Source organism: Rosa rugosa, chromosome 5, assembly GCF_958449725.1.
Source record: "Rosa rugosa chromosome 5, drRosRugo1.1, whole genome shotgun sequence".
NCBI classification, from domain to species: domain Eukaryota; kingdom Viridiplantae; phylum Streptophyta; class Magnoliopsida; order Rosales; family Rosaceae; genus Rosa; species Rosa rugosa.
The window spans coordinates 4,561,340-4,573,418 of NC_084824.1; the positions used below are offsets into that span (position 1 = coordinate 4,561,340).

The 12,079-nt window shown below is 42.3% G+C and overlaps 1 protein-coding gene and 1 long non-coding RNA gene across 2 annotated transcripts; both read right to left on the bottom strand.

Annotated features, from left to right (window-relative positions):
* Window positions 1-2,068: 2,068 nt before the first annotated feature.
* Window positions 2,069-4,475, bottom strand: LOC133712425 (uncharacterized). Its single transcript, XR_009847392.1, has 3 exons — window positions 3,958-4,475; window positions 3,207-3,285; window positions 2,069-2,243 (listed from the first exon to the last, which is right to left on the bottom strand). It is a non-coding gene; the product is annotated as an uncharacterized LOC133712425 (long non-coding RNA).
* Window positions 4,476-4,842: 367 nt separating this feature from the next.
* On the bottom strand, window positions 4,843-11,998 carry LOC133711082 (uncharacterized; the record flags this gene model as incomplete). The annotated part of the gene is made up of 5 exons (XM_062137253.1): window positions 11,545-11,998; window positions 10,794-10,872; window positions 7,654-9,830; window positions 7,143-7,458; window positions 4,843-6,875 (listed from the first exon to the last, which is right to left on the bottom strand). Coding segments are annotated over exons 3-5 (3,969 nt in total), but the record flags the coding sequence as incomplete, so codon positions are not given.
* Between the last annotated feature and the right edge of the window lie 81 nt (window positions 11,999-12,079).

The window sequence follows — 12,079 nt, forward strand, 5'->3', positions numbered from 1 at the left end:
ATATCATGTCCTTAAAGTTCTGGAAATGGAATCATTAAATCCATTTGAAAATACATTATCAAAATTGCCAACAAGCAATCCTTATATATTTAGAGACCATCCATTAATACATGTCCAGGATCCAAAACAAGTAATTAACCTACAAACACAAGTCCAAGATCTAGAATGTAGTACTACCATTGTTTCGACCAATTTAATTCAAAGCTGAATGCTGCGTACATATATAACTTATTCATACCAGAATGCTAACTATTTTACTTCATGCATCTTGGATATATCCATCAACCTGCTCTGCCCACTCTACTCGAAGTACATCAATCTCTTCTTGAGTGTAAGTGTATTTTCCCTCAAACTGAAATGATTAATGAAATTTATTACAATGTTATTCAGGACATGTACATGCATATAAAATTTTAGGACCAGATTAATAAGAAGCAACCTAGCTAGTATATATAAGTAATCACAACTAATCAATAAAACCACCAGTACACATATAGAACTAAGCTAATTAACCTTATATTACTAACCACTGAACAATATTGTTTTACTAACCATATTTAAGATTGAGCTGCTTGGAGTTTCTGTAATTTCTTTCATGTACTTCATGATACAATACATCCCATGCTCAAGTAAATATCCATGTATATAAGCAATCCCTAGGAAAGTGAAAAGTGAACATACCGAAAAGGGTTGAAGAGGTGTTGCAAGGTGCAGGTAGCCTTCCTTGGTTGAAGAGGTGTTGCAAGGTGCAGGTAGCCTTCCTCCAAATACCACCGCAGGGTTGAACCTTAGAAAACAATAAATTTAACAAATTAAGATAGAAGAGGTACAGGTACAATTGATAAATATCAGTATCAACATCAAAATAAACCGAGGTCCAGATAAAAAGAACACAACACATTAGTATGCAGTGAGGACATTAACAACTGTATGAATGACAATCACAGCATATAGATGAATAAATAGAACCCCAAAGTCATCACGTTATGCAGTAAATCCACTGATACTAACACAAAAGAGGTGGTGAATTACAGCAGAGGCTACATATTCTCTCCTTATTTGTTTTATACATCCACAAGTTCTAGCATTGTATTAGCAAACCAATAGGAAGAAAAGAGAAACAAAAGACTCAGAATCAGAATGAAGTGAAGTTGCAACCTGAATTAAGTTGAATTTTTCTTGCGGTCTATATTAGTGTAGATTATGCAAGAAATCATTATAAACCAGACTAGGTATAACCAAAATAAAAGCAAGATCGTCTATCAATAAAATATTCACTGTGCCACTCAATCAATCCTATCTAATTTTTCTGAAGAAGATTGCAGTTTCTATAATTTCAAGTAAAATTGAATTCAGAAAAATGAGAGTTCATGAAGTCAAATTCTCAAACTCAAATCGTTTGCTTACCAATTACTCAATTGAAAACCCTAAAATCACTTCAAATCCAAACCGACCCACAAATTGAGCAAGGAACTTTCTAATTCAAGCCTTCAATTCACAAAACAATGTTTATATGAGAGATAGAACTTTCTAACCTTTTCAGTCAAAATAATGTCACTTCCTAGCTTTAGACTCAAGGTCTCAGAATTTCCAGCCCTCTCCTTCCCTTGCAAGAAGATTGAACTTGAACCTCCCATCACATTGCAATCATATAATACATAGTCAAAAAGACAATCTCAGAAACAAAGATTTAACAAATATATTCAACTCTGAACCTACTAACAAAAACACTAATATCATTTTGCAAAGCTAATCTAAAAGCACTAAATTTATATTAGTCTGCAAGGTAAGAAAAACATGATATCTTTGCCATATGCCAATCATTTGGCAGCTGAAGTCAAGCTTCTAATCAGATTTGACAACTACAATTTGTCTCACAGTCAAAACAGCTATACAAAACACTGCCAAAAATATACAAGAGTAACAAGATAGCCCTCTTGTAAGTGAGGAAGCAAGACTGTCACGCCCCGAATTTTGAATAACCAATTCAAATCCGAAACATGAATAAACAATTAATACAAATAACGTTCTGAATTTTTTTCTCACAAACAAACACACCACTCGCCACTCAACACAAAAACTCGAAACCCTCGAGTTAATTATTACAATTCACTCTTACAAAGTAAAATTGCAAAGCTCTAAATGAGCATAACAAACCTCACAATATAATGCTGTAATTCACATAACACTACTCTAAGCAGCCCGATCACCGTCCTGGTTCTCCTGACCTGTAGGATTTCCCGCTACACAATTTGAATAGTGTACCGGGAGTTGCAACAACACAAAACCCGGTAAGCTTTTTACAGCCAGTATGAGTAAACAAGAAAGAACTGTTGATTTTAAATTACAATTCTTATAACTCAACAACACAACCAACAATCTCAACATCCACGACGCAAACGTCAAACCCATTCAATATCACCACTTTGGTCTTATCACACAACACTATCACCATTTTTGGTCCTATCTCACAACACTATCACCACTTTGGTCCCATCCCATAACACGTTAGAGCTCTAACTGCCTCGTTACCTCTGACACCTTGGCCTAGGGTCAAGCAACGGCAAAAATACTTCGGTTAACACTATAACCGTCGCGCTTTGGACATCCCCGTCCTCAGCACCATATACTTCGGTTAATAATAAACCGTCGCGCTTTGGACATCCCCGTCCTCAGCACACAACTTCGGTTAATAATAAACCGTCGCACCTTGGACATCCCCGTCCTCAGTACACAAACACTCCGGTTATCCTTAACCGTCGAACTTCGGACACTTCATCCTCAGAACCCTACATTCTCTAACTCTATACATCCTCCAATGTAAATCATGAATATTAACAAGAACTCATCAATCATGTTCATCACATGTAAATATGGTAAGTCACATGTCAATTCATAATAATTTAATCATCCCAATTCCACACTCTTCAATGTCACACCATTCACATATAATCACGTAAATATATATATACGTAATCATCCGCTCAGGGATAATCACTAATACCAACTATAGTTCACATGCAATAAAACCGAGAAATTCATTTGTATAGTAAAAAATCATTTTACTTACCCATGGACCGTAGTTGATCAAGTCCATATGATTTTAAAACAAATATTTATTTCATAAATATTTTCACGCAATTACGACAAAATAAGGTAATTAAATTTATTCGGTTCGTAATATGAACCACGTGAGGTTTACTCACCTCTAAATTCCCGCTGCGTCTTCTTAACAGCTCAAAATACACTTTCACGAATCGTCCGCCAAATCAAACCGTCGATCACCTAATCAGACATGACCTTAACTTAGCCAATAACTCAAAAACATAATCAAACGACAATCCAACGGTCGGATCGAAATTAAATGATGATCCAACGGTCGGATCCTCACAGATCGCCTTTAGGATCATCCTCCAAAAATCATCACGAAGATCCAACGGTCAGATCTTCCTGAATCGTCCTTACTAACATCTCCGCTAATTTATACGAAAATTCAACGGACGGATTCTCACGAATCGCCTCCTAGTCACTGTTTAGCAATTATACGAAGATCCAACGGTCGGATCTTCGCCCATGACCACACAAAGCCACTGGGACAGTCATAAGATCAACATATCAAAACTACAAGTCCATCGGACGGTCCGATCTTCACATATCACAAATCGAACGATCGAAATCGATCGAAATCGTAAAATTCATAACTTAATCATATGATATCCAAAAATTGTGTATAATATATCAAAATGATCGTAATGAAATATAGAATCTGAAAATGTACAGAAACCATATTTTTGATCCCCGGAGGTGGCCGGAAAGGGCCGCCGGAGTTAGTGGCAGAGCCGCCGCCGACCACCACCAATGGTGTCGGGGCCGGGCTGCTCTTCTTCCTCTCATCATGCTTGACAACTTTCATAACTAGCACGAAGTCTGAAAATGACCGGAAGGAATAGAAATTACCTCAAACCAGTCGGTTGGCCGGAAAAACCCAGAAACCGGCGAGCTCCTAGTTCGACGTAAAAACTGCAACTTCAGGCCTCGATACCTTCTGGAAAGTTGTTCAGATCCTCACTCTGAGTTCACCAGTTCAAGAAACACTCAAAACAACGTCCTGTAGCGCGAGATATATTGCTCGAAGCTTCGGTTTTCGATTTGATCGGGTCTGGCTTCCAGCCGCCACCACGAGTAGCGCCGCCGTGCAAGGCCACTTCTGGGAGCTTCAGGACGTTGAGGCGAGCTTGTGGATGGAGTTTGGTGAGGAGTGGTGACTGGTAGCTTGAGATATCAAGCTTGAAATCAAAACGGGGGTAAACCGGCCTTGTGCTCCACCGCCGTGTACGGCCCACGAGACGGCGAAAGGCTGTTACCGGCAGCTGCGAAAGGAGGAGGCGAAGGCGTGGGACGTGGTCTGGGGTCGATCGATGGTCTGTGGAGCGAGAAAAATCTTGGAGAAATTTGCTCTGTTCTTTGGGTTGTTTTCGGACGTGAGAACGGGAGAGAGTGGAATTTCTTTTCCTCTTTTTTTTCTCTTCTGTGCTTGCTTACCACCTTCCAACAATCGCATACAATACTACAAAAGAACTAAAGCAGAAGCACTGTGCTGCCTACCGCCTTCCACCAATTCTCATTCAATATACAAAAGAAGTAAAGCAGAAGCACTGCTTCACTGTTGCTCAACACGCCTCACAGATTTCTTTTCTTTTTTTTTTTAAAAAGAAATCATCACTACTCTAGTGCCAAAACCAGAAAATTCAATAATTAAGGTAATGGAAAATGAGGTTATTACAATCTACCCCCCTTAAAGGAATTTCGTCCCGAAATTCAAGCACCCAATTCCACAAAGAGCTGTGGATACTTCACTCTCATGTCAGACTCTAACTCCCATGATGCATCGCCCTCGTCATGATGACTCCACAGCACCTTCACAAGATTAACCTCCTTCCTACGAAGCTTCTTCGTAGACCTATCTAAGATACGAACAGGTTCAACCACAAAGGTTACATCCGTGTTTACCTCAATCGTACCATGATCAATTACATGGGACTCATCTCGGACGTACTTCCTGAGCATAGACACATGAAAGACATTGTGTACACCAGACATGCTAACTGGTAAGGCAAGACGATATGCCACTTTCCCAACCCTTTCTAGAATCTCAAAGGGTCCAACATACCTTGGTGCGAGTTTTCCCTTCTTGCCAAATCTCATTACGCCTTTCATAGGTGAGACCTTCAAGAACACGTAATCACCCGTCTCGAACTCAACTGGTCTTCTCTTTAAGTCTGCATAACTCTTCTGTCTACTTTGTGCTATTTGGATCCTATCCCGAATAGTAGTGATCTTCTCTGTAGTCTCCAGAACAAGTGCAGGACCAAAGAGTCCCTTCTCCCCTACTTCTGTCCAACAGATAGGAGTTCTACATGGCCTACCATAAAGAGCCTCATACGGGGCCATGCCGATACTGGCGTGATAACTGTTGTTGTAGGCAAACTCTATCAATGGTAGATGATCCGCCCAACTTCCCTTAAAGTCCATCACACAAGCTCTAAGCATATCCTCCATCACCTGATTCACTCTCTCAGTTTGCCCATCTGTCTGAGGATGAAATGCGGTGCTCATAGCTAAAGCTGTGCCCAATGCCTTATGGAATCTACGCCAAAATTCTGAAGTGAAACGAGCATCCCGATCAGAAACAATTGTAACAGGCACACCATGCAGCCTTACTATCTCATTCACATACAACTTACACAACGCATCCCCTGAGTAAGTTTTTGCCACAGGAAGGAAGTGTGCAGACTTCGTCAATCGGTCCACAATCACCCAAATTGAGTCATAACCTTGCCTGGACCTAGGCAATCCAGTCACAAAGTCCATGGAGATATCTTCCCATTTCCACACAGGAATCGGTAATGGTTGTAGCATCCCTGCAGGCCTCTGATGTTCTGCCTTCACTCGCTGACATGTAAGACACTTCGACACATGTTCCGCCACATCCCTCTTCATTCCATACCACCAAAATTGTCTTCGTAGGTCCATATACATTTTAGTACCCCCTGGATGTATCGTGTATCGAGATCTATGAGCTTCCCGCATGACCTCCTCCTTGAGGTTATCAACACTTGGAACATACAATCTTCCTCGAAATCTCAACCCCCCATCTGCTCTAGTAGCCCACTCAGAAGGGCCCTCCACATCAGGATTAGCAGTCATCTCTGCAATCCTCGCCTGGGCAAACTCATCAAGTGTCTGCCCCTGAATGATCCTGGAAATCAAGGTAGACTGTAAGGTCATACTACCGAGAAAGATTTCATGTCCACCTCTTGTGGGCATAAGATCAAATTCGGATGCAGCTTCCAACATGAGCCACTCCTGTACCATAAGCGATGCCATGATTACTCGGGGCTTCCTACTCAAAGCATCTGCCACTACGTTGGCCTTTCCAGGATGATACTCCAAAGTGAAATCATAGTCTTTGATGAGCTCCATCCATCTCCTCTGCCTCATGTTCAACTCCTTTTGGGAGAATAGATATTTCAGACTCTTATGATCTGAAAAGAGTTCGAACTTCTCACCATACAGATAGTGTCTCCAAATCTTCAAGGCAAACACCACTGCAGCTAGCTCTAGATCATGAGTGGGGTAATTCCGCTCATGAACCTTCAGTTGTCTAGAGCCATAAGCAACGACACAACCATTCTGCATCAACACACACCCCAAACCCTGATGAGATGCATCACTGTAGATAACTAAACCACCACCGCTAGTAGGAATAGTCAACACTGGTGCTGTAGTCAACCTGGTCTTCAGCTCGTTGAAAGCCTTCTCACATTCATCCGTCCATAAAAACTGAGCGTCCTTCCTTGTCAATTTGGTCAAAGCTGAAGCAATACCAGAAAACCCCTTAATGAAGCGCCTGTAATAACCTGCCAATCCGAGGAAGCTACGGATCTCTGTAACAGTAGTGGGGCGACTCCAACTCATCACCGCTTCAACCTTCGAAGGGTCCACAGAAACTCCATCCTTCGAAACTACGTGACCAAGGAACTTGACTTCCTTCTGCCAAAAATCGCACTTCTCGAGTTTGGCAAACAATTTCTTTTCTCTTAATGTCTGTAGTACAATTCGCAAATGCTTCTCATGGTCACCAGACGACTTTGAATAAATCAAAATGTCGTCCACGAAAACTACTACAAACTGGTCCAAGTAGGGACTGAACGTGCGGTTCATCAAGTCCATGAATGCTGCTGGTGCATTAGTTAGACCAAAAGGCATGACAAGGAACTCATAATGTCCATACCTAGTTCTGAACGCCGTCTTTGGAATATCCTCATCCTTCACCCTTAACTGGTGATATCCAGATCTCAAATCAATCTTTGAGAACACAGTAGCCTCTCTAAGCTGATCGAACAAGTCATCAATCCTAGGTAAAGGGTACCTGTTCTTGATGGTCACCTTGTTCAGCTGTCGATAATCCACACATAATCGAAGTGAATTATCCTTCTTCTTCACAAACAGCACTGGTGCACCCCAAGGAGATACACTAGCCTGTATGAACCCCTGAGCCAGTAATCCATCAATCTGAACTTTCAACTCCTGAAGTTCAGCTGGAGCCATCCGATAGGGTGCTTTCGATACAGGGGCAGTACCTGGTATCACATCAATGGAGAAGTCCATTACCCTTTTTGGAGGCAACCCTGGTATCTCCTTAAACACATCAGCATATTCTGAAACCACAGGAATCCCTGTAATCTCAGAAATACTACTCCCTGACTCAATATGAGCCAAAATCCCTGCCCTCATGGCAACGTCGGACCTCAGACAACGGTAATGAAACACTGGTTGTCCAGGAATACGGAAGGACACAATCATCCTAAAGCAATCAATCAATGCATGGTTCGGGCTCAACCAATCCATACCCAAAATCACATCATATGTGTGATCCGGAATCACAATCAATGATGCAGAGAACTCTCTACCACCTATCCCAATAGGGCAATCATCACAAAACATATCCAGCTCAAGAGACACACCCAGAGGTGATGTAACACATAATGATCTAGTAAGAGGCATGACAATCAATCCCAACACATCCACTACTGAACTAGATATGAAAGAGTGGGAGGCTCCCGTATCAAACAATACTCTAGCAAGATAGTTATAAACAGATAAAGTACCTTCCACCCCAGTGCCTCTCTGACCGATTGCAAAGACTCTAGCTGGTACTGGAGGTAAGAGCCTTTGCTGATTACCCTGTCCTCCAACACGGGGTCGAGTACAGTCCTTGGCAAGGTGTCCAGTCTGTCCGCAACGAAAGCATCCCTTAGCCCTGGGTTTAGTGCAAGCCCTAGAGAGATGACCCAACTCATCGCAGTTATAACATCTCACAGGCGCTGCAGCTGCAACTTGTCTGACAGGTACGGCCCGAATAGGAGGAAGAGGAGCTGCTGCTACTCTAGTTGGGGCCTGATGGTGGAACTGAGTCTTTTGTCTCTTCCAGTATCCACCCCTAAAGTCTCTGGATCCACTGTTACCTGCCACTGCCTTTCCCTTTCCCTGAAAATCCCTCTCAGCTGTTTCCTTCTCCTTATGAATCAAGTTCTGTTGCTCAATGATCAGAGCCTTTGCTAGAATTTCCTTCATGACCTTCAGTTCCAAAATGGCCACATCACGCTCAATGGAAGCATTCAACCCCCGCTGAAACTTCTTGGCCAAATCCTCAGCATCCATTGATTTCACAAACCTATATAGCCTAGAGAACTCTGCCTCATACTCTGTCACCGTCATCTTCCCTTGTGTTAGTGAGAGGAACTCCCGTTCCAATTTTTCTCTCACTGAAGCTGGAAAGTACTTCTCTCGGAATAGTCTCACAAAACCATCCCAAGTCAGGGTGGTCACATCAATGGTCTTTTGCATACAATTCCACCACACCCTAGCCTCACCCTTTAGCATGAAAGTGGCTAACTTCCTCTTTTCGATCTCATTACAGTCCATCATCTCAAAATAATTCTCCATATCCTCGACCCATTGATCAGCCACCATGTAATCCATACTTCCATGAAACTTGGCTGCTCCCAGATGATTAATGTCTCTAGCCAATCTCAACAGACGACCAGGGTCAGCCATTTCACCCATGGGCGGAGTAGGTTGTACACCGATAGAAGACTCTACATCATCATCATAAAGCTCCTCTATGGGACGGAACCTGTCTCTATCACCAGTTCTACCTTCTCTTACACCCCCACCACGACGTCTAGGCCCACCCCTCGGAATTTCCATTACCTAGGAAGCATAGTATGTTTGGTTAATACATGTATAACACTCAACATAGTATAAGTCAATACTAGTCCATATTAACCAAGTCGATACTACAAGAAAAGTATTCACGTTCCTAAGACTACTTAGCGGCCTAAACGACTCCTAACACTCACACATACCCAATGACTTAGCCAATACCGAAGAGCACACGATGGGGATCCGCTGCAGACGGGCCATCACTCGGAAAGTATTGACACATCACCAAATATGCACCTTACGCTCTGATACCAAACTGTCACGCCCCGAATTTTGAATAACCAATTCAAATCCGAAACATGAATAAACAATTAATACAAATAACGTTCTGAATTTTTTTCTCACAAACAAACACACCACTCGCCACTCAACACAAAAACTCGAAACCCTCGAGTTAATTATTACAATTCACTCTTACAAAGTAAAATTGCAAAGCTCTAAATGAGCATAACAAACCTCACAATATAATGCTGTAATTCACATAACACTACTCTAAGCAGCCCGATCACCGTCCTGGTTCTCCTGACCTGTAGGATTTCCCGCTACACAATTTGAATAGTGTACCGGGAGTTGCAACAACACAAAACCCGGTAAGCTTTTTACAGCCAGTATGAGTAAACAAGAAAGAACTGTTGATTTTAAATTACAATTCTTATAACTCAACAACACAACCAACAATCTCAACATCCACGACGCAAACGTCAAACCCATTCAATATCACCACTTTGGTCTTATCACACAACACTATCACCATTTTTGGTCCTATCTCACAACACTATCACCACTTTGGTCCCATCCCATAACACGTTAGAGCTCTAACTGCCTCGTTACCTCTGACACCTTGGCCTAGGGTCAAGCAACGGCAAAAATACTTCGGTTAACACTATAACCGTCGCGCTTTGGACATCCCCGTCCTCAGCACCATATACTTCGGTTAATAATAAACCGTCGCGCTTTGGACATCCCCGTCCTCAGCACACAACTTCGGTTAATAATAAACCGTCGCACCTTGGACATCCCCGTCCTCAGTACACAAACACTCCGGTTATCCTTAACCGTCGAACTTCGGACACTTCATCCTCAGAACCCTACATTCTCTAACTCTATACATCCTCCAATGTAAATCATGAATATTAACAAGAACTCATCAATCATGTTCATCACATGTAAATATGGTAAGTCACATGTCAATTCATAATAATTTAATCATCCCAATTCCACACTCTTCAATGTCACACCATTCACATATAATCACGTAAATATATATATACGTAATCATCCGCTCAGGGATAATCACTAATACCAACTATAGTTCACATGCAATAAAACCGAGAAATTCATTTGTATAGTAAAAAATCATTTTACTTACCCATGGACCGTAGTTGATCAAGTCCATATGATTTTAAAACAAATATTTATTTCATAAATATTTTCACGCAATTACGACAAAATAAGGTAATTAAATTTATTCGGTTCGTAATATGAACCACGTGAGGTTTACTCACCTCTAAATTCCCGCTGCGTCTTCTTAACAGCTCAAAATACACTTTCACGAATCGTCCGCCAAATCAAACCGTCGATCACCTAATCAGACATGACCTTAACTTAGCCAATAACTCAAAAACATAATCAAACGACAATCCAACGGTCGGATCGAAATTAAATGATGATCCAACGGTCGGATCCTCACAGATCGCCTTTAGGATCATCCTCCAAAAATCATCACGAAGATCCAACGGTCAGATCTTCCTGAATCGTCCTTACTAACATCTCCGCTAATTTATACGAAAATTCAACGGACGGATTCTCACGAATCGCCTCCTAGTCACTGTTTAGCAATTATACGAAGATCCAACGGTCGGATCTTCGCCCATGACCACACAAAGCCACTGGGACAGTCATAAGATCAACATATCAAAACTACAAGTCCATCGGACGGTCCGATCTTCACATATCACAAATCGAACGATCGAAATCGATCGAAATCGTAAAATTCATAACTTAATCATATGATATCCAAAAATTGTGTATAATATATCAAAATGATCGTAATGAAATATAGAATCTGAAAATGTACAGAAACCATATTTTTGATCCCCGGAGGTGGCCGGAAAGGGCCGCCGGAGTTAGTGGCAGAGCCGCCGCCGACCACCACCAATGGTGTCGGGGCCGGGCTGCTCTTCTTCCTCTCATCATGCTTGACAACTTTCATAACTAGCACGAAGTCTGAAAATGACCGGAAGGAATAGAAATTACCTCAAACCAGTCGGTTGGCCGGAAAAACCCAGAAACCGGCGAGCTCCTAGTTCGACGTAAAAACTGCAACTTCAGGCCTCGATACCTTCTGGAAAGTTGTTCAGATCCTCACTCTGAGTTCACCAGTTCAAGAAACACTCAAAACAACGTCCTGTAGCGCGAGATATATTGCTCGAAGCTTCGGTTTTCGATTTGATCGGGTCTGGCTTCCAGCCGCCACCACGAGTAGCGCCGCCGTGCAAGGCCACTTCTGGGAGCTTCAGGACGTTGAGGCGAGCTTGTGGATGGAGTTTGGTGAGGAGTGGTGACTGGTAGCTTGAGATATCAAGCTTGAAATCAAAACGGGGGTAAACCGGCCTTGTGCTCCACCGCCGTGTACGGCCCACGAGACGGCGAAAGGCTGTTACCGGCAGCTGCGAAAGGAGGAGGCGAAGGCGTGGGACGTGGTCTGGGGTCGATCGATGGTCTGTGGAGCGAGAAAAATCTTGGAGAAATTTGCTCTGTTCTTTGGGTTGTTTTCGGACGTGAGAACGTG